Raw genomic sequence first — 24099 nt, forward strand, 5'->3', positions numbered from 1 at the left:
CTTTATTTGTATAGCACATTTCATACAGCAAGTGCAACCCAATGTGCTTCACAGATTTACAAATATAAAATACATTAAAGGGAATGGAAAAAACAAAGAAGGGAAAATAAAACATTGGAAAACATTACAAATAAACCTAAGCCAAGGATAATAATATGACCTAATTAAAAGCAATGCTAAAAAGGTATGTCTTAAGTTTTCTTTTAAAAATGTCCGTGGATTCTGAGAGCCGCAGGTTTACAGGCAGGCTGTTCCACATGATAGGACCGTAGTAGCTGAAGGCTGCTTCTCCATGCCTTTTTGTTTTAGGTCTAGTCTTAGGAACCTCTAAAAGACCAGTTCCTGAGGATCTAAGATCTATCTTAAAATCAATTCTGGATAAAACAGGCAACCAGTGAAGTGATTTTAAAATGGGTGTGATGTGTGCTCTCCGTCTGGTCTTGGTCAGTATGCGTGCTGCTGCATTCTGGACTAGTTGTAGCCGGGCAACTTATTTTTTGGGGATACCTGATAGGAGGGCATTACAATAATCTAGCCTGCTAGTGATAAATGTGTGCATTAGTCTTTCTGTATCAGCCTGTGAGAGAAACCCACGGACTCTGACAATATTCCTCAGGTGATAGAATGACACTTTGGTGATGTTACTGATATGGGCCTTGAAATTTAGATTGGAATCGAGTATGACACCAAGGTTTTTTACCTGATCCTTGGTGTTGAATGAGCATGATTTGAGTTTTTCAGATACTTGTTCCCTGTTTGGGTCATCCCCAAAAACTAGGATTTCAGTTTTGTCTTTATTTAATTGGAGAAAGTTTTCTGACATCCAGACATTGATATCAGAGATGCAGTTTGTTAGGGTGTCAATGGGGCTGAGGTCCTTAGGGGATACAGATATATAAAGTTGTGTGTCGTCCGCATAGCTATGGAAATCAATTTTGTGTCTCTTGATGACATTGCCTAGTGGCAGCATATATAAATTAAAAAGCATAGGACCTAGGATAGAGCCTTGGGGAACCCCACATGACATCTCCATCTTTTCAGAGGTATGGTCACCCAGGGCTACAAAGGAGTCTCGACCTGTCAGATAGGATCTGAACCACTTGAGGACAGTGCCAGAGAGACCAACGTGGCATTCAAGTCTGTCCAAAAGAGTGTTGTGGTCGATCGTATCAAACGCTGCACTGAGGTCCAGGAGAACAAGGACGGACAGGTGCTTAGTGTCAGCGTTCACTCTAAGGTCATTTATAACCTTGACTAGGCTGAAAATTCGTTGCATTTTTTAATTGAAAAGAAATCACTAGGATATTGAAAGGGAGGGTTTGTTAAACTATCAATGGTGGAAAAAAGTATTCTAGGGTTGCTTTGATTTTTTTGGATGAGTTCTGAAAAATGTGCTTGCCTAGCCTCTCTGAGGATTGTGTTGTATGTATGTATTTTGCTGTTCCTTAAAAATGTCAAAATGAACTTGTAGTTTAGTTTTTCTCCATGTACGTTTGGCTTTCCGACAATGCCGTTTTTGCTCGTTTACTGACTAATTTCTCCATGGGGGCTTCTGTTTGGAGGAGAGCTTTTTAATTTGTATAGGCGCTACAGAGTCAAGCATTGACCTTAATTTATTGTTAAAATCCGTAACTAATTCATCAACAGATGAGGGCAGGGTGAGGGTGGGTATGTTCTTTAAACAGTGTGCGAACTGTTCAGCTACTTCAGGGGTAAGGTAACGCTTTTTTAGGCGGTCAGTATTGTACAGTGGTACCGGTAGACATACAGTGAACTCAATAAAGAAATGGTCAGAGAACACAACATCTGTGGCTGAAGAAATATGTGCAGTGAGCCCACGTGTAATGACAAGGTCTAATGTGTGACCACATTTATGTGTTGGACCCCTCACGTGTTGAGTAAAGCCCAGATCATTTAATAGAGAAATAAAGTCTATGGCTTTTTTTTCTGTTTCATTGTCAATATGCAGGTTTACGTCTCCAGAAATAATGATCTTATCGAAATTGGTAGTTATGATAGATAGAAACTCTGAGAAATCTGTTAAAAAGTTGGGCAGCTTTGGTGGTCTATAGACCGTTATTACTAATGTAGTACCTTGGCAGTTTAGTAGGCAGGCATGATATTCAAAGGACTTAAATTGATCAAAAGAGATGCTCGTAGAGTTTAACCTATAAAATAGCTCAAGGCTGTATTGCTGATTACTTAGCTTAGGACCCCCGCAGTGGTGTCCGGTTAGAACTTAAACCAGGATGCTTTGACTTCTGCCTTCTCCCTGAAGCCTACCCTTTATATATGCTCCGACGACCAGGCTTGTCATGATGACTAAGCCAGTTAGATCTATCCATATATGGTTCTACCGCATCTATCTGATATCAGCTCTAGGTCGGCTCGGGCGGCCCAAATATAGGGATTGTCATACTAGACATGCTATATATCATATAGCCCTGGCGTCCTAGTCGGATATCCCCATATATGGAGACTGTATATCCAACGAACACTCTCCCAGTTAAGCTAAGATGAATGTAAGTGAGAGTCTTCGTTACACATGTCATATGACATATAGCCCATCGTCCTAGTCAGAGTCTTCGTTACAGCCACCCCAGATTTCACGTTGAAATCTATACCGCATCCAGAAGACTCAGACAATCAGGGCTCGACGCTTAGCATTTTTCCAAGTAGCACGTGTGCGACTAAGTTGAAAAATCTAGTAGCACACAAATTATTTTAGGAGCATGATGAAAAGTTATCAAATAATGTGTTTTTGAGGGGCGCTAGCCCCTCCTATATACAGCTGTAGTCCCCACACGTCTCAATATCTTGACAATGAAAGGAGAAATTAGGTCAAAATTCCGCTAAATATGACGTAAATTAAACATCAAAACATTAAACGCCATTGACATTGAAAGGACAATGTATGTCATATGTAAACGAGCAAATCAGCTAACCAATCACAGGCAACAGGCATTCTGATTGGCCAATATGAGATGATTCATGATGATGTATGATAAGAGCGCCCCTCACTTCACACAGGTGTGATTTTTCTTTAATACAGTGATATGAGGTAGGGGGCGGGCAATATGAAAAATCTTTCAGAAATGATCACAATATTGATATTCATCTGGATTTGTTTGTTTTTATATAATCTATATAATCAATTTGTTTTTATGCTGATAGTCTATTAGTTTTTTATGCAAATAGATAGAGGGATAGATGGATAGATAGATGGATAATCAATTCATTTTATGTTGCTCATGTATGGACAGACAGACTTTCTATCCGTTTTTATCCTGCTGTTCTATCGTGTGAGATTCGGTGCAGGGCGCAGGCTACTCGATGGTACTATTAGTATTGTAACATTCTCCTTGGCTTTGACTGCTTCAGTTCAGACCATCGTACATAGGCATACACCTCGGCGTGGTGGAAGGAGGTAGTGGGGGGGATCTTTGCCTTTTTTCCGTCGCTCGTTATGCAGGCTACTGACTAATATGTACCCAGCCAAGTCGGTCATTCGTATTATCATTTGCGCTGCGCACACGATTTTGTAAGCGAGGTGCTGAGCGATGGTTGTTTTGGTAGAATCCGTGCACACGTGCACTCTTTGCGTGCACGGCCGCACGCTGTTTCACCCACGTTTGGTTAAAAGTTATAGAGTGATGTTTGAACATTAAACTTTCCAAATAACTTTAGTATTCAACGTGTCGGGGTCCTAGCAACTCCTTCTGTGCTATCATGCTATCCTGCTGCGTTCGCTGCTGACAGGGAAGAGAAGTACTGAACAGCAACACATGGAGGGGCGGGGCGGTGGGAGCAAAAGGGACAGATCTTCAAATGAACGCCGCATTGAGTCTCGACACGTTGTTAGCTTGTAGCTCTTTTTGGCGAACGACACCGCCGTACTATATAAATATAAATGTAGGTATAGAACCGCGACTATAGACTGTGCACTTGCTGTAGAGCCTTGTCTTTATCACGATTGAACGGTCAAATTCTGTAGTCGCACGGGTGCTACAAAGTGAATTTGACAACTCGCACGGTGATATTTTAACTCGCAAATGCGAGTACCTAGTCGCACTGTCGAGCCCTGCAGACAATTGTCCTTTCTTTCGGCTAGGTTCTAACAGGCCAGACCTGGTAGTTATCCAGCAAGGGAGGCTCTCGAAGATGTTAATCTCTCTCCATTAGTCTGCTGACGATCTGTGTATGCTCACAATCCAAGCTTTTTGGCGATCAATGCTCCCTCAATATTATTGACTTGGTTTGGCTGTACGGCAGGAGATACCTCGGAAGATACAGCCACCCCGTGCAAAACTTGAAGATCTCTCATGATTCTGATACGCAACTCTTCAGGTTGACCCTTCAATCTGACCTGCTTGGCAACTGTGTGTAACAAAATGGTTCGCCCTGAACCATCATCCAGAACTGCATATACTTCCATTACTTTGCCACAATTGCAAATTAGAACTTTGCACACCTTAAACATGACATTTCTCCCTTTAGGCGGTGGATAGCCCACATGCAAGGACTCTCCTGCTATAGTCAAGATTGTAAAAGCTGGCTGCGGTAATTCCTCTTGTAAATCCTGTCCCGTCTCGATCTTAGGTGTCCTAGGGTTCCGCAAATGTTCATCTGCTCTCCGGTTCAACCGGCTCCTATTAATACTGTGAAGAGCCAGCGGGTGCCTTCCACCACATTTCACTCCTAGTCTGTAGTTTACAGTTTCTTGCCTGCATGACGACGTCCATTGCTGATAACACAGCTTCATCTGTCATATCAAATCTCGTCGTTTGAACCTGCCGCATACCCCAAGATGGTGTGTGCCGCTATTACAGTACTGACATACGGCTTCTTGCCGTCTTGCTGGTTACTTGGTGTATGATCGGCAGAATTGGGTGCTACTACCGTACCATGCATGATGACTGTTCGTCTCCTGGTTATGCTCATGGTCATTTCTGCAAGAGTGACCGTCCAGCCTCCTTGCTGGACTACTTCGGTCCCTATGAACCTGGACTTCTGGTCTGTCAGCTTGCACTTTCATCTCGATATCCTATCGGTGAACGAAGCCTCTGCCGTCCTCCGACTGCTCCAACATCTATGGGAGGGTTGATATAGCTCCGATGCCCTTGCATCATCATGCTGTCCAGACAATGCTCTCATGATATCCACCAGAAGCTCTAGGTGAAAGCCTTCGTTACACTCATTGCCACCCCCAGATTTCCCATGGAAATCTGTACCATATCAAGAAGGCTTGAACAGTAGACCCCTCAGGCCACCCCAATACAAGCATACTGAGGCTTGAACAGCAAACGTCAGCCATTCAAGCCACCCCATTGAGGGCGTCCAAGCTTTGCGCTTTCTTCCTTTGATGTTACGGTGGGTCATAAAAACCTCAAGATCAAATCACATGCCACCCATTAAGGGCGTTCCCTGTCAATGGTTGCTCTCTCTCCTGTACATCACCAGTGCTCTGCACATCACCAGTGCTCTCTCTTTCCTGCACATCACCAGTGCTCTGCACATCACCAGTGCTCTCTCTTACCTGCACATCACCAGTGCTCTCTCTTTCCTGCACATCACCAGTGCTCTCTGACTCTAAGGGCCGGGGAGGTCTCACGGCTCCGAGATTCTGGCATCCAGATTCTGGTAACCAGGTGGGTCTCACAGCTTCGAGACGCTGCTGCTCACCTACGGAGCAGCCAGGACCGACAGAGCGTTCATGCTCTGACGGCGACAACTGGGTGGGTCTCACAGCTTCGAGACGCTGCTGCTCACCTAAGGAGCAGCCAGGACCGCCAGAGCGTTCATGCTCTGGGGGCAACAGAGTGGATCTCACAGCTTCGAGACGCTGCTGCTCACCTAAGGAGCAGCCAGGACCGCCAGAGCGTTCATGCTCTGGCGGCAACAGAGTGGATCTCACAACTTCGAGATACTGCTGCTCACCTGCGGAGCAGCCAGGACCGACAGAGCGTTCGTGCTCTGACGGCGACAACTGGGTTACCATCTGGTTAGAATCTTGCCACTGAGTCAGGGGTTGGCTACTCAAGGTATATGGGTTGTAAAGCCAGATACCTTGGTTCGTATGTGTCTGGAAGACTTCAGCATCCCGTTACTGCGGTAAGCCCTAATCCGTACTCAAGAAGGACCATATAAAATAGCTCAAGGCTGTATTGCTGATTACTTAGCTTAGGACCCCCGCAGTGGTGTCCGGTTAGAACTTAAACCAGGATGCTTTGACTTCTGCCTTCTCCCTGAAGCCTACCCTTTATATATGCTCCGACGACCAGGCTTGTCATGATGACTAAGCCAGTTAGATCTATCCATATATGGTTCTACCGCATCTATCTGATATCAGCTCTAGGTCGGCTCGGGCGGCCCAAATATAGGGATTGTCATACTAGACATGCTATATATCATATAGCCCTGGCGTCCTAGTCGGATATCCCCATATATGGAGACTGTATATCCAACGAACACTCTCCCAGTTAAGCTAAGATGAATGTAAGTGAGAGTCTTCGTTACACATGTCATATGACATATAGCCCATCGTCCTAGTCAGAGTCTTCGTTACAAACCCCTTTGTGATTATAGAGGCTGTCCCTCCACCCTTCTGTAACTGTCTACTACAGTAGAAGAAATCATAATTAGGGGGGGATGTCTCAATAAGAGCAGCCGGGGCATCTGTAGTAAGCCATGTTTCTGTTAAAAACAGGCAGTCCAGCTTGTGTGTTGTAATTAGGTCTCTAACTAAAAACGTTTTATCTTCATTAAGGGACCTTATATTTAAAAGTGCCATTCGTAGAACCTCTGGTTTGTGTTTTGTCAGCGAAAGCTGGATGGAAGGGGTGATTGATAATAAATTGGAAAAAACAGGATTTGCTGGCGGATTTTTCTGTCTGACTCTAATGGGATAGCGGTAGGTGATGATCACAGGGATCTTAGAAATAGAAATACGCTTATGGTAGGAGGTAGATATCATAATTGGTTGGTTGGTATGATTTGTTAAATTAATTGTGTTACAAACGGGAGCTGTAAGTGTGGATGTTGGTCCAAGCCCGATGAAAATTAGGCTGGGAAATGAGGCGGAACTATTGGAGCTGGGACCGGGGGGACATCAATCCGTGACGGACGAGTCAGTATTGGACTGTGTTGTTTTGGTCAAGCAGGGTGGGCGGTGGTGGCGGAGGCTAACAGCTATGTTGGTGGCCAGTGCTTGGCTTCCCCGTCTGCTCGTATGTAGGCCATCTCTATAAAAGAAAGAAGGGCGATCTAAAAAGAGATTAAAATTGTCAATGTAGAAAATGTCATACGTGCGGCAGACGCACTGAAGCCATGCACTCAGACTGGCCAGTCTGCTGAACCGCTCGTCAGAGCGGCCAAAAGTGGGGATGGGGCCAGAGATAGAAAATGATAGCCTACAGCTGAGTAGGAGATCGATTAGGTGTAGGAATTGATCTCTCATCAGCTCAGATTGGCGGAGGGCTGTGTCATTGGTCCCGACATGGACTATTACGCGAGTGATGGTGGCTGGAAGTGACGGAAGTAGGGACCAGACTGCATAGCCAATTCTTCATGGACGGGAGTAATTTGCCCAGGGAGCAAGGGAAAGTCCTGCTCTCCCAGCAAGACAGGGCTATTGCTGGTGGAGATTTGAGGGACTTGATGAGAATTATTTACACGGGAGTGTGTTTTTTTCCCCTTTTTTCGGGGAACTATTGACCAAGGAGCGGGAGTGGAACATGACCAAGGACGGACTTTGGGCTTAGCTCCATTTAAGGACCAACGGTCGCGCGTTTCCACTGGGACAGTGACGTCCAGGTCCCGCCTGGCCTCGTTTGAGGCGGCGGGGCTAGTGCTCGCCAGCATCGGGACAGTGAGGTCCAGGTCACCTGCTGCTTCGGAGGACGCGGCAGTGCCTACGCGTACCTCGGGATCAGATGAGTCTATGTCCAGGGCTGGGGGGACGGCATCAGGACACAGGAGGGATTCGAGGAATAGCTCATCACTTTTAATCTGGCGAAGGGTGGAGATTCTTTCCATCAGTTCGGCCACTCTCTGGGCTAGGCGGAGGCAGCCGTCGCAGTTGGATGAGGAGGTGAGTGGAGGCATTGTGGTGGTGGTGGTGGTGGTGCTGGGGAAGAAAAAGATCTTTGGCCAGTAAAAGAGTAACGGCAATAAACAGGTAGTGCAGGCAGGGTGAGAGGTAGACGATCAGGCAGCGGTTCAGCACAGAAACGTACCCGCAAGGGCTACACACGGTAGCCCACAGCGAGAAGTAAGCACAAATCAAGTGGCACGGCAGGTCCCGACCAGAACGAAACTCACCTGCAAAGGCCCAGAGACTGGGCCTATTGCGTTGGATCCGCCTCTATGATTTTATGGTCTCTTCTCGGTGATGGCGTGTGAAGCTCTCTGTGATGTTGCCCCCCCAAAATAACAGGTTACAGCCTACAGGATTCTCATTATGTTACTGTCACTGCCTGCAAGGATGGCCGCCGTGCCATTTCTTATAAACTATCTAGTTCATACGTGAGTCGTGGGTCCATGGTGGTGTTGTTGTTGTTGTTGTTCATGCGCCGTGGTACGCGGCGTGGAGAGGGCATCAGAGCGTAGCGCAACAGCCTCATTAGTATGGCATATTGTCTGTACTCTGCACTCTCTTTCTGTCCAGTCCTACAGTACGTGTATAGGCTGGCGATTGTAGCGAATTATATTCGTTAATAAAGAGAGAGCTGTAAAGGGGATATTGTCTATGGTCAGTAATGAGTACCACAGACGAATAACAGTCTAAGTCCACACTATTGATCCATAATATATAAATGGTAGATAAGGGTTCAGGACAACGAGGCCTTTTCATGGAGGGGTCAGTCTGAAATTTGGACTTAGACTGTTTTTCGTCTGTGGTACTCATGGTGTGTATCATTCTCATTTTTAACCATAGAGTTAATTAGGGCTGTGATAATGCGGCGCAATGACGGTAGGCAGTAGCCTAATACAATGTAACCAATTTGTGCAAGCATTAAAACATGGGTTTTAATTGTCGGGTAACAGAAAATAACGTAAAAATAATCTATTAAATTACTTTTCTCAGAAGGTAATTTGTAACTTAATGGGATTAGTTTCATGGGCAATCCAGTAACCTAACGACGTTACTTACAAGACTAGATTACAGCTATTAGTACAAGGCAATCTAAGAAAAAAAGGGGGTCAACCTCAAACAAAATTGCAACACAAACTCTTTCCACTTTTTTTGTTTCATCAATATGTTAATAATAACAAAAGTCCTAAGAAATCGGAGTAGGGGAACCTAGTGAAAAATGCTGAAATAGATGATGTCACAATTCCCCATTGACACCCATGTTAAAAATCGATGTATGGAAGTTTTCTTAGCTGGTGTCCAAAGAAAAGGTTCAATACTTTCCAGAATTACCTAGAAACTTTCTTGGATGCAGTAAATTGATTGTGCACAAGGAAATTCTTAATATGATAGGCATTTTGTGAGAAAAAAGGGACCATCTTCACACAAGAGAAAATCGGAAATATGGTTTATGAATGCAATAAAAGGTAAAACACATGCATATTGGACATTACAAAAACTTTAAAGTTATAAAAGCAATGTTGTCATTATATTTAAACTATTCTTCATCATCTTCATCATCATCACTTTCAACCAGACATGTGTTTGCACACCCTGTGTCTTTGCAGTTTGCACATGCAACAGAGCAATCAATGCCATGCTTCTTGCAAGTGCACCTCAGGCTGCTGCAGTCTGTCTTGCAGGTGCATCTGATGACCCGTAGCAGTTCCTGTGGAGCTAGAGGTATGTCCGTCTGGACAGGGACAAGCCCCCCATCATTCTCTTCCCATCCCCATTCTTGCGGCAGGAGCTCACATGCAGTTCCCTTCCACTGCTGCACTTGGTAGTACGCACGGAGACTGTGATACTTTGCTGCTGCAGCTGTAGGTGGCAGACTCTCTGGCTTTACATGAGATGTGCTACTAGCCACCTTCTCACAAAAGCGCTTGCATCTTAATGAGTCAAGACCCTCCCCATACTTCCCATTGTACAGCCAAACCAAAGCCTTCTCTCCTGCTGAAACAACCTCTACTGTTGAAGCTGACTGTTTGTCAAACACTGTAGCTTGCTCACGGAAGTCATTCATGGTTGTGATTTCTTTGAGGGGAGCTGCTTTTCCAATCCCATAAAGAAGGGAGGTAGTGTCACACCCAGCTACTGCGTGGATGAAGAGAATGTGATTGCACACACTGGGACCCAGCTGCTGTTTCAGAGATTTGATGTTCCAGACATGTGGCTTCATCATGCTCTTTTTTGGCTCAGGTTTGAAGATGAGGTTGTGTGACTTGAGGTCAACATGGTAGATGAGGAGGATGAGCAGATCTGTGTCATCACCAATGACCACAGTAGTTGTTGTGGTTGCAGACTCCACTGCTTTTTCTACTATGAGGAGATAAGCATCTCATGGGCCATGATATGTCTGACAGTTCTTTTTATCACATACTCGCCGTACCGCTTGCATGTGTCCATGTAAGTGGATCCACGTGTCCACGGGATGCGCTGAATAAGTGCTCCACCATCCAGCACATGCTGAACAGGGCCGGTGACTCCTGAAAGGTCAGGTGTATGGAGCGCCCAGATGGCCTCAGCTAGCACTGGCTTCTGTGGCTGTCGAAGCATCAGGCAGGTGTCAAACAGTGCTGGAGGATGACTACACAGCTCATATTTAAACACTGATGGCAGGTCTTGTGACGCTTTTGCAGCAATTGTGAGTCGCTGGAAAAGTAGATGAGGATCCATGTGCACTGCTTCGTCATCAATCTTCAATAAAGATGTTGTCCTCATGGTGATTGCCTGATCCCTCTTTTTAAATGAGTACTCATAAGCATCCTGTCCATCCATCTTGGCTAAGATCGTGTCTCCAATGGCCTTTGCTGCATCGACACTCACAGACGGGTGTGCGTGGACCCCAGTTGAAATACTGTGCAAGCTTGGATCAGAGCAGAAAGGATGCCTTTCTTGGAAATATTTCAGAACTGTGAGTGTGTCCTCCATATCACGTGCTGGTCTTACAACTGTCAGGTCTGTGTTCTGCTCACCAGTGTTGTGGTTCACCCCTGGCAGCTCTTGCATTGCAATGTTGATTTCAGCACAAGCTGGCATGGAGAGCAGCCATGTCAAACGTTTCTGCTCTGGCCCTCTTGTGAGGCCACCACTGGTTTGCATACTCCTCATGAGCACCTGTTCGATAGCTAAATCTACAGACAGGCCAGCCCATAGCCGATCACTGCGTCTGACAACGTGGAATCCCTCTTCAAATTTCTGGTAGACGTCTGGGTGATCCACCTGGAGCTTGCACATTAGATCTTGCACATAGATCTGATTGGATTCCGTGTAGAGATTGTGCCCAGATGTAAGGAAGCATTTCTGATATTGCCTCAAGGTGCAATGCCCAATTTCCAGTACGTTCGCCTCTCAGAAACTTTCAAAGTATGTCTACCATATCCATGTACTGTAACCACAGGGCAGCAGTCCTGCTGGAGGATTTCAAGGATTCAGTTTTGAGTTGTTCCTTGATTCTGAGCAACACATCAGCATTGCAAGCTACCTCTGCAGATCACTAATCCCTCCATCAACTATGCATAGAGGAGAGCTACTTCATCCAGATCTGATTCTCCCGTTCCATTCCCAGCTGGGTTATCATCCTCTGACATCTGAACATCACACACCTCTCCAAGCTGCAGAGGGAGAGCCACACAGTGCATCAGACAGAACCAGGCTATTGAGGACGCCATCGGTAAGGAGGTGTGCACGTACAGCTCTTGAAATTGCTTTCCCCGTCGTCATGTGTACCACAGCATTGGGAGCATAGAAAAGCTCCATTACTTATTGCAACCCAGTACCAGCCATGAGATGCCCAATGCAACCCAAAAAACTCATGTTGGTGTGGAAGCTCCCTAGCCGCAGGACTATGCTATCCCTCCCGCTTCAATGATAAGCATAGCCTTCCACCAGAGTGGTTGATCAAAAGTGATGATTGGGGTGGCATTGTGACAGTGGGCATGCTCACATATAAACTTGAGTGTGGAGTAGATACATGTAGGGTCAGTGGGTTTCATGTCAATTATTGGAAGAAAGACAAAGGATGATTTACCTGGGTGAGTGCCATGATGTACAAACTGCATCATCCCAGACCATGACGGCCTTGGTGATGCATACAGGGTGGCTGTCTTCCATATGAGGTCTAGCTCTGCCGTCGGGTCCTGTGCCAGTGTAGTCAAAAGCTTCTCGTATGTCACTTTGGTATTTACATGACTTACTTCACTGTGGAACAGGATTGGAACTCTCCCAACCATCACTTTGGGTGACCTTTGCCTTGTGGATGGGATTGCTGCTCTTGGTAGCTGGTGTTATGGCAGCAATCATCCCCATTCCATGGAAGGTGTTGTTGCCATCCAAGGTTTGAATGTTGTGGTCCACGTTGTCTGCTGCATATTGGACAAACCCTCCAGAGAAGCCAGGAATATCGGTTCCATGTGCCATGTTCCATGTATCGGTTCACAGCATTGTTCATAAATCCTGATGTTGGAGCTGGACAGCAAGCCCAATCTGCAGTGGAGCTAGAATAACTCTTGGTCTGGTTGCCTGCATGATTGTCTGACCGATGGAGGCAGTTTTCACGCCAATGTGACAATGTCTTTGCCTACGAACAGCACTTTCAGTAGAAGTTTGAGGCTTTCTGGAAGAAAGTCTTTGGCCTCCTCTGCAGACATCACAGTCAGGATATACTTCTTGGGAGGTTGCCACCAATTTGATGTCATCTTTGATACGTTTGGCTGCGGTTTCAATTCTCCTCCTCTTCTCTTTTTCTGGATCAACTTCCCTTTGAGCATAAAAGTCCTGAAGGATTACTTTGATTGTACTCCTGAAGGTAATCACATTTGGCTTTCCATTAATGTTTGTTTGGATTATTTTGTCTCCAAAGTGTTCCTCTAGTTTAGCTTTCATGTATGTAGAGCTATATGCTTCAAGTTCTGAGCCTTGGAGATTGTCATCCATTCGACTAACAAGATCATTGATGGTGATCTGTTCATCGTCATTTTCTTCTAGGAATTTCACAACTTATAGAAAGGCGTTGACTCTGACTTTGTCTTGTGGACGACCTTGTTTAGTTTTTTTTGGCCTCCGTTTTGCTGGTCTGATATTGTTCTGGTATTCGCCTCTTGGTGCGGAAATTGACACTGCACACATGGGAGGCCTTAGCTATGTTTCACCAGTTTCAATTGAAACGGGCCTCCACCCTCAGGGGGGCCTCCAAGCTCCAACTGAACGTCATGCGTCAGTCAACCCCCGCCAGTCTTGGCCCTCTCTATCTCGCTCACTCACTGCCTTGCTCTCTCCCACAATGTTAAGTTACACCTATTTTATGTTAATAACCTGGGTAAAATGTGCAGCATTGGGAGGTAAAGGGGAGACACTTTAATTGTGAGGAGACACATCTCCTCTGTCATCACAAATATTCAAGACTGTTTCCTTGAACTCCAATGTCTCCACTTCGAATACAGTCATGTCAGTACTCCTCCTCTTGGGCCCAATATCCACTGATGTCCCACAGAATAGACAGTCTTTGCCATAATTGAATTCATCCTCAGCTGAGCGTAGAACACGTGTGTCAACTGTATCACCTTTTTCTGTTTCTTGCTTCTCCTTCAGGGCTTTAACAATTTCTTGTTGCTTTGTATAATTCTTGCGGCAAATTTGATGAATAAATTGTCCATGTGATTTATGAATGTAATCCTCTCGAGATTTACTTGCTAGGTTGATGGTGTCACTACCCTTTTCAGTAAGGATTGACAGCTGTTTTCCTTCCTCTGCTGGCTGTGCACATATTGCACATCTTGGAGGTTCACTTATTTTTTGCAGGGTGCTAAAATCATGAACAGAAGATTAATAAATTACTGACAAATGACCAATAATGAACGCTTTGAGAGATTATATTCTCAACATTTTTATCCCACAATGTTTGTAACAATTTCTTTTCACCCAGTGTCAATTGTCTAGTGTAATCCTGGGCACTACACTCCCTCTGCCAACCTGGGGAGAGCAATGTACTGACCTCATGCTCCCTTTAATGCATGATGAGTCCAAGCCGCTTCTTTTCACCTGACAGGGAGGAGTTTCCCCGGTTGGATGTAGCGCGTGGAAGGAACATGTTATTCCAACAAGTGCCTTTCCCCTCCATCAGGGGCGCCTGAATTTGGCTGACCAGGGGGAGGCAGTATAGAGACCAGGATTACGGCATGTTTCTTTGTGAGGGTACCTACCCTAGGGGACACCGGGAGAACATAATGTACGTACCTATAGTCTGTTGTTGTTGTGAAGCTGGTTATGCTGCTGTGTTGGTTATCTGCAGCCTAGTCTCCTGTTGCCAGATTGTTGCCTCCTGCAGTTTTTAAATGCTTCTGTCATACAGTCTGGAGCAACGGAAGCTCTGATCATGAGAAAAATATTAACCGGAAGTGAAGCTACCTCCCCACTTCCATTTCGTCTTTACAGCTGTGCAAATTTATCCTAATATAAATCAAAATCACCAAAGCATAGGCCTATATAGCTTGGTGCTTAGCAGAAATGGAAATAACAAAAAAATAAGCTCTAAATATATTTTAAAATATATATTTTTTGTGAACGGAAATGACAAACAGATTGATGTGATTTCTGGAGGTGTAGTTGCAGACTATACTATATATATAGCATTCGGAGATTGGGAATAGTTGTCTGGCTACGCGTGACAATTTGCCTATATACCTATCTGGTTATGTTGGTTATCTACAGCCTACCTAGCCTGGGCACCATTCCATTGTTTTGTAGTCAGCAATCTTCCGGGACTTCCTTTTCCCTCAAACCGATTTTTCACAAAAAAAGCTACAGGCTTTTATTTTCATTCTTCCGGTTTAAGGGAAAAGGCAGTTCCGTTAGATTGTTCCTGCCTGATAATACAATTTACAATTTAGGCATTTAGCAGACGCTCTTAATCCAGAGCGACTTACATTAAGCAAGAACAAAAAGCATGGGCTTACATCACATATATAAAAAGCATTTATCAAGAAACATGCGTAAGCTAAGAACGTAACTAGAACATATCTATATAATGAGACTATACATATAAACTATACATATATATTATACTATGCTGTACTGTTATTGTGCTGTCTACATGACATGCTATAAGTCTGTTACAAATGCTATCTAAGTCTAAAAAGTGCTGTCTAAGGGGGTAGGGTAAGTGCTATGGGCCATGGTGGAGTCTGAAAAGGTGGGTTTTCAAACTGCGGCGGAAGATCGGGAGTGATGCTGCAGTTCTGATTGCAACGGGAAGTGCATTCCACAGTTTTGGGGCCAGAAGGGAGAAGAGTTTGGGACGTGTGGAGCGTTGTCCCGGCGTTTTTAGTGAGGGTACTTCCAGCTTCCCTGCGTTGGCTGATCTGAGTGCGCGGGAGGGTTTGTAGGGTTCAATCATGCTTGCAAGATATGGGGGAGCCATACCTTTGGTTGCTTTAAATGCCAGCATCAGAGTTTTGTATTCTGTGCGGGCAGCGACCGGGAGCCAGTGCAGGGAGCGGAGCAGGGGGGAGACATGTGAGAATTTTGGCTGGTTGAAGACCAAGCGAGCTGCGGCATTTTGGATCAGTTGGAGAGGCTTAAGTGCACATGCCGGTAGGCCAGTGAGGAGGGAGTTACAATAGTCAAGTTTTGACAAGACGGTTGTCTGGATTAGGAGCTGGGCTCATTCCTGGGTGTGGAACGGTCTAATTCGTCGTATGTTATAGAGTGTGAACCTACAGGATCGAGTGACAGCTGTGATGTGAGTTTTGAACGAGAGCTGACTGTCCAGGACTACACCAAGGTTCCTGGCTGTTGGGACAGACGTTACCAGGGCGTTGTCTACGGAAATAGTTAGCTCCCGCATAGGGCAGGACTTAGCTGGGAAAAAGAGAAGCTCAGTCTTGTCTGGGTTCAGCTTGAGGTGGTTGGAGGACATCCACTGTGAGATGTCAGCCAGGCATGCAGTGATGCGCTCTTCCACCTGGGTGGCAGAGGGGGGGAAGGATAGAAACATTTGTGTGTCATCGGCATAGCAGTGATAGGATATATTGTGAGCAGAGATGATAGTGCCAAGGGATTTAGTGTACAGTGAGAAAAGGAGGGGACCAAGTACAGATCCCTGTGGGACCCCAGTTTGGAGGGTTCGGGGGGATGATAGCAGACCTTTCCAGGAGACCTGGTAGGTCCGGTCGGTGAGATAGGAAGAGAACCACTTTAGTGCTGTCCCGCCGATGAAGAGCTTCCTTGGGTTAGAAGTACAGGATTGGATTTTGGTGTGGTAGAAAGAGGTTTTAGCAGTGGTTAGTGAGAGGGAGAAGGCAGAGAGGAGTGAGTGAAAGTGGGAGAGGTCATCAGGTAACTTTGTCTTGCGCCACTTCCTTTCGGCTGTCCTTAGAGGTGTTCGTTCAGATCTGAGAGTTTCAGATAACCAGGACATGAGCGAGCTGGCCTGGATGAGAGGGGGCAGTGTTGGTCGAATGCAGATGAGACAGAGGAGAGGAAGGATGAGGTTACAGAGTCAGGTGAGAGAGAGAGGAAGGACTCCAGGGAGGGTAGAGAAACTACAAAACAATTCTACAACATGACGTAATGATATCATCCGCTCCCGAGCGGATCATATACGCGAAATTAAATAGAGACCAGGTTTTCCTCCGAGGTGGAAAGCCTGGTGAGGCGAGGTTACAGCCTACCTATCTGTCTATTATTGATTGATTGATTGATTGATTGATTGATTGATTGATTGATCGATTAATTTAATACTTCATTAGTCAGAAATGTAAACAGTACAGAGTACTAACACTAAAAGGATATCACCAAAAATGTCCATTCAGGTCCTGGGTATTCAATTCATAATCATGACATGAAATATAGCAACAGCAAATGTTGCTGTGTGGTTATCTGCATTCTGCAGCGTGCCTAGTTTAAGATTTGGAAATGGGGAATGAATAACAACAAAATAAACCCATATCGCATCGGTACGGCTGTATGCCAAATAGATTTTAGTGACGTCAGAACATCGGTACTCTATGTGCAATTAAAGAACAAATAACACATTTAATTGTAACTGCCCATCTCTACACATTTCTGTATTTCAGCCAGCAGAAATGGGGAGTTTCTAGTGAGTTATTTTGTGTCTCGGCCCAGCTGGCAGGTAGTTAGAAAGTGTATTGCGTTCCGCCTCATCTTGTGTCCGGTGGACGGTGGATGCACAATTTGTCGTCTCTTGTGATATCCTTCCTCGGCGGTGAGGCTGTGTGTACTGACTCTGTACACAGTCCACTGTTTCTTAATTTAGTAACAGTCAAAGTGTATTCTGCCACGGTGTATTCTCTGTTCAGGTTACGTTCCAATCTGTTCTGGGGTTTTGGGTGATTTATTTTCTCCCCCAATGTGTCAGGGTAGTTTTATTTATTTTTCTTTATTTTTTTTTGTTTTCTTACAATGTGCTTTAGTCCAGTTTGTGGCTGTGCTTGTGTTTGTGAGTCCCAGAATCACCTGGCTGAAGGGGCTCTCTCTCTGTCTCACTAGTGTCTCTCTGTCTCTCTCTAGAAAATGTCTAATGGTGCATTCACAAGATACATATAGTCTACCATTCATTGTCAATGGAAGCCAGCAATGTGAAGCTGCAAAGCAGATACGTCGTTTGTAGCTGCTGCAAACGACATAAAGCTAAGCTACAAATGGAAGCTGAGCTGGGCTCAACATTCAGATGCAAAGCTACAAAGCTATAACTGTAGCTGCAATTCATTTTTATTCCCCTTCCACACTTTTTTCACCCTGTTCTGGCTGACAAAAAACATGCAGTAGTCTTCTTCTAGTCGATTGTTTCTAATGCATATAAATAATGTCTAGGTCCAATAGCGCTCGTAGTTGAGACTCCATGCTGGATTGTTGGCCACCGCGCCTCCAACCCACTACAGACGCACACTTGATGAACGACCGTGTGAGTAACAGATACAAAGCCTCAAATATGCTGTGCATGTACCTCGTGTGAACGCAACTTTAGTTTTAGTCATTATAGCATAGTTTTGATTTAGTTTTCGTCAGTGTAAAAAAGGTAGTTGACAAACAATTTGTTGTAGTTTTAAAGCCGTTTCAGACTCAACGAGTGATGCAGGTGCTCTCGCTTGGATCACTGTCTGATTGCTGTCAGCTGACCCCAATCCAGGTCTATTCGCCCGCGGGCCTGTGCACGAAACGAGCACGAGCTTAGCAATGGCACGGGAGCACGCCCACTTGCGTTTATGGCCATAAACTTCTCCACACGTCCTAATCGCCCGCCCACTTCTCATCGAAAATTAATTACCAAGCTGTGTCAGTCACTTCCAGTATGAAAAGGCTTTTAGTTGAGGAAATTAACACCGTTTGGGATGTCCTCTCTCTCTCTCTCTCTCTCTCTCTCTCTCTCTCTCTCTCTCTAGCTGAGTTTCGGGGGGATGCCTTACAGTGTGAAGCCTCTATGGGGAGACACTGGTGGAAGGAAGAACTTCCAAGGCTGCATGGAGAGCATCGTCTACAACGGAGAAAACATCACCGATTTGACCAGAAGGAAGAAGATAGAGAGCTCTGTAAGGGTCCACGCACGCACGCATTACATCACTGACCTGGCCCACCACAAGAAGATAGACAGTGGAGGCTTTGTAAGAGAAACACGTTCTCTTAATAACAACAGTTTGAACACTGACCGAGATAATTAAGCCCAGCTGCCACTGGCGAGCGGAGGGGGAAGCCACAGACACGGCTAGTGTGAGAGCAGACTGGAGGGGGAAGCCACAGACACGGCTAGTGTGTGAGCAGACTGGAGGGGGAAGCCACAGACACGGCTAGTGTGTGAGCAGACTGGAGGGGGAAGCCACAGACACGGCTAGTGTGTGAGCAGACTGGAGGGGGAAGCCACAGACACGGCTAGTGTGAGAGCAGAGTGGAGGGGGAAGCCACAGACACGGCTAGTGTGTGAGCAGAGTGGAGGGGGAAGCCACAGACACAGCTAGTGTGTGAGCAGAGTGGAGGGGGAAGCCACAGACACGGCTAGTGTGTGAGCAGAGTGGAGGGGGAAGCCACAGACACGGCTAGTGTGAGAGCAGAGCGGAGGGGAAAGCCACAGACACAGCTAGTGTGAGAGCAGAAGTGGAGAAGAAAAAGAAATCAGCCAACCTAAAAGTACTCTGCACTTTACAGCCTTCCAAGAAATGCACTTCATTAAAAGTTAAATATTTGTCTTGGAAATGTACTCGATTAATCTAATACTCAAGTATTAGTATACAGATCCTCAGAATCACAGTACAGTACTCAAGTACATTTACTCAGTTACTGTCCACCTCTGCTGAGTCTGCTCCCAGCACACCATACCTTGTTAGGGCTGTCACCATTACACATTTTACTTGACGATTAAATTGTCACACGAAAAATTGTGATTACAATTATGTTTTTTGGCGTTGAACATGGGAACAATATATGGATGAAAATTACATTTCGTTTGGCTTTTTGGTTTCGTGAACAATAAGGCGCACAGGGCAGATATGACACATAACTTACCTAACTCATTCCCTGCTAAGGGGCGAGATTGGACAAGTCATATTTATGATCACATATCGCCTAGAACTAGATCGGACGAGATAAGGGTTTATCATTTTTAATAATGATTTTTACCGTTTGGTGTTACCATCGCCGGCAATGCTTCATTGTCCACTAGTCCCTTCTTAACATTTTTGTCTAGTTTTTATTTGTTGACGAAATTGTCAATATATTTAGTTTTAGTTCTATAACTTAGTTTTAATTTAGTTTCCATTTAGTTTCCGTCAGTGAAAACAGGTAGTCAACGAACATTTTTTGCCATTTTTTGCCATTTTTTGCCACATGTCAGTGTTACACAGCTTAACGTCGGGAAAGTTACCCCACTCACCCACTCAGGTGATGGCAAAAATACTGTATAGTTTTACAGTGAAAACTCCCGTCGGGCTGTCGTTAAAGTTGATTGAGTTGGATACCTATTCTCCCTTTGGCATTTCCTCACATTTCTAGTTTAGTGAAATAATGTCATGCATTTTTGTCCAGTGCATAGCATATAGTGACTCGAGTTTTACAAAACAAACATAAACTCTCTCCGGCAACTCCTTTTAAGTTCCAACGTCAGACAAATTAATTTGCTGTCCTCCATTTCCCTGTGTTCCATCCTCCTAGCTTCACAAACAGCTTCCATGTGGGAACTGCCAGTGACACACCATTAATCTCTTCCCTCTTCCCTTGCTTTGCTCCGAGTCGGAGACATTTCAAACCGACGTCGTCAAACTTGTCTTCCACTTGTTTTGTCCTGCATTCAATGATGACCAGTCCACATTTGGAAGGATAATTAAGTGAAATACCCAAATTGTCCTGCTATAAACTTGCCTAGTGTGTTTTTCTTGGAAGGTATTAGGAAGAGAGCACTTACTGCAATTATCTCTATCTCTCTCTCTCTCTCTAACAGTGAGTCAATGTCTCTCTCTCTCTCAGCGTAACCTGTCCTTCTCGTGCGTGGAGAGCCAGTCGTTCCCGGTGTTCTTCAACGCCACCAGCTTCCTGCAGCTGCCGGGACGAGTCAATCACAACGCACTGTCCGTGGCCTTCCAGTTCCGCACCTGGAACCCAGACGGGCTCCTCCTCTTCAGTAACCTTGACCACGGCACGCTGGAGGTCGACCTGGAGGGCGGCAAGGTCACCGTGCACCTCAACATGACGCACGCCGCCAAGACCGACCACATACGCATATCATCAGGTAGGACACAGTTTAACACAATCTATGCCGATTTAGATATTTCTGGTGGTGGCATTTAATCGGTTAATGATGTATTTATGTCCACGCACTCTGCACTGCGATATTCCAAATCCAAGCCGGGTTGCGCTTATAACCACGCCCAAGGGCAAGCATGTTTTTACTGAGGTTAGATTTAGGGTTACGGTTAGGTTTAGGCATAGTTTTACTGACGTTAGGTTTAGGTTTCTGCAGGACTTCAGTGTTTTGTACCATACAATTGTATGTATAAGTACAGAACAATGAACAAAGAATGTTCATCTTTGTTGAAGAAGTATGTTTTAGTTCCTTTTATGCCAGTGTTCATTTTTAGTTGGCTAAGACTAGACTAAAGCTAAATAGTTAGGTAGCCTAACTAGTTAGTTAGGTTGCCTAGTTAGGCTAGCCTATTTAGGTAGCCTAGCTAGCCTAGGTAGGCCTAAAGTTCAATGGTGTGTTCAAAGACTGAGTTTACATCAGAATTTGCTACTAAAAGTAACGGGTTAGGTTAGGGTTAGATTTAGGCTGTCAATCACAGCGAATGGCCAATCACAGCGACTGGCCAATCACAGCTCGTCCTTGCACAACCCGGATAGGTTTTGAAATGACGCCTCTGCACTCCATCGGCACAAGTAGTGGCGGCTCCGCCATATATGGCAACAGAGACAGCACAAGTTGTGAAAACCCTCCAACAACCAGACAGTCTGTGTGTAGGAAACCCTCCAACAACCAGTCTGTGTGTAGGACACCCTCCAACAACCAGTCTGTGAGTAGGAAACCCTCCAACAACCAGTATGTGAGTAGGAAACTCTCCAACAACCAGTATGTGTGTAGGAAACCCTCCAACAACCAGTCTGTGTGTAGGACACCCTCCAACAACCAGTCTGTGTGTAGGAAACCCTCCAACAACCAGTATGTGAGTAGGAAACCCTCCAACAACCAGTATGTGATTAGGAAACCCTCCAACAACCAGTATGTGAGTAGGAAACCCTCCAACAACCAGTCTGTGTGTAGGAAACCCTCCAACAACCAGTCTGTGTGTAGGAAACCCTCCAACAACCAGTCTGTGTGTAGGAAACCCTCCAACAACCAGTCTGTGTGTAGGAAACCGTCCAAGAACCAGTCTGTGAGTAGGAAACCCTCCAAGAACCAGTATGTGAGTAGGAAACCCTCCAACAACCAGTCTGTGAGTAGGAAACCCTCCAACAACCAGTCTGTGTGTAGGAAACCCTCCAACAACCAGTCTGTGTGTAGGAAACCGTCCAAGAACCAGTCTGTGTGTAGGAAACCCTCCAACAACCAGTCTGTGTGTAGGAAACCCTCCAACAACCATTCTGTGTGTAGGAAACCGTCCAAGAACCAGTCTGTGAGTAGGAAACCCTCCAAGAACCAGTATGTGAGTAGGAAACCCTCCAACAACCAGTCTGTGAGTAGGAAACCCTCCAACAACCAGTCTGTGTGTAGGAAACCCTCCAACAACCAGTCTGTGTGTAGGAAACCGTCCAAGAACCAGTCTGTGTGTAGGAAACCCTCCAACAACCAGTCTGTGTGTAGGAAACCGTCCAAGAACCAGTCTGTGAGTAGGAAACCCTCCAACAACCAGTCTGTGTGTAGGAAACCGTCCAAGAACCAGTCTGTGAGTAGGAAACCCTCCAACAACCAGTCTGTGAGTAGGACACCCTCCAACAACCAGTCTGTGAGTAGGAAACCCTCCAACAACCAGTCTGTGTGTAGGAAACCGTCCAAGAACCAGTCTGTGAGTAGGAAACCCTCCAACAACCAGTCTGTTGGTAGGAAACCCTCCAACAACCAGTCTGTGGGTTAAAAACCATGTTGGACTGGTTGTAAAGGTGCAGCGTTTTCACCTGAACTAAGCGGGGACTCGTCTTCCTTCGATGAACACCTGTGCAAACAGACGCGAGGGGATCTTCTTCAGACATTGCTTTATTTTTTTTCAGACGAGACACTGGTTGCTGGGCCACATGTGGCCCGCGTAAGGGGAGCGATCTGGGCCTGAGAGAGGATTCTGTAATGAAGGAGACACTGGTTGCTGGGCCACATGTGGCCCGCGTAGGGGAGCGATCTGGGCATGAGGGAGGATTCTGTAATGAAGGAGAACCCCATATCTTCATTATCACCCTAGACTCTCTCTATACTGCAGTCTCAGTCTGCTTCAAGCAGTGGTGGGAAAAATGTTTTACTTTTACCTAAGTAAAATTATCACTCCTGCAACGTAGACATACTAATGTCCGGAATTGAAAATTGACTTGAGGAGCGAAAGCACAACAGTATTAGCATCAAAATGTACTTAAAGTACCAACAGTGCAAAGTACTCGCGGTGCAGAATGTCCCGTTTAACAAGTTCTCAAATGTATAAATTGTATATATTTTCAATAGCAAATCTGCATGCTCACAATGTGTCACACTGCGATGCATTGTTAGCTGTACTGCATCTATAGCTGCACAAGACCACTGTACTGTATCTAAACCACTGTACTGCATCTATATCTGTATGAGACCACTGTACTGCATCTAGACTACTGTGCTGCATCTATAGACATCTGAATTGTATCTATAAACCACTGTACTGCATAGACCATTGTACTGCATCTATAGACCCCATACATTGACCACTGCACTGCATATAGAGCACTGTACTGCATGCCAGGCTCAGCTGTCACTAAAGACCAGACAGAAGGAATTTGTCTTTAATACAGATTGACAAATATCCATTGACTGGGCAGCTCTATGTGTAAGGGGGCTAGGGGCAAGATATTTCACAGCCTGGAACAGCTTGCCCCCAGTGTGAGGCAGTCACTCCGCAGGCTCGGTAGATGACGTTCTGTGGTCTACATATCCACTAGAGTGGTCTACTGATGCACTAGAGTGGTCTAAACATGCACTAGCATGGTCTAAACATGCACTAGAGTGGTCTAAACATGCACTAGAGTGGTCTAAACATGCCCTAGAGTGGTCTGAACATGCACTACAGTGGTCTAAACATGCCCTAGAGCGGTCTAAACATGCACTAGAGTGGTCTAAACATGCACTAGAATGGTCTAAACATGCACTAGAGTGGTCTACTGACACACTAGAGTGGCCTACGCATGCACTAGAGTGGTCTGAACATGCACTATGGTGGTCTACTGACACACTAGAGTGGCCTAAGCATCACTAGAGAAGTCTAAACATGCACTAGAGTGGTCTACTGACACAC

At 45.5% G+C, this 24099-nt stretch overlaps 1 protein-coding gene across 1 annotated transcript in view; it reads left to right on the plus strand.

Moving 5' to 3' along the window:
• Nucleotides 1-24099, plus strand: part of LOC306921383 (contactin-associated protein-like 2) — a gene marked incomplete at both ends in the record, with an annotated part of 178455 nt that overhangs the window by 56008 nt on the left and 98348 nt on the right. The window contains 2 exons of the mRNA XM_079498492.1: nucleotides 18535-18687; nucleotides 20606-20867. Coding sequence (XP_079354618.1) covers nucleotides 18535-18687; nucleotides 20606-20867 — 415 coding nt within the window. The remainder of the gene's footprint in view (nucleotides 1-18534; nucleotides 18688-20605; nucleotides 20868-24099) is intronic.

The sequence above is a fragment of the Electrona antarctica genome (genome assembly GCF_951216825.1).
Source record: "Electrona antarctica genome assembly, chromosome: 4".
NCBI lineage: Eukaryota > Metazoa > Chordata > Actinopteri > Myctophiformes > Myctophidae > Electrona > Electrona antarctica.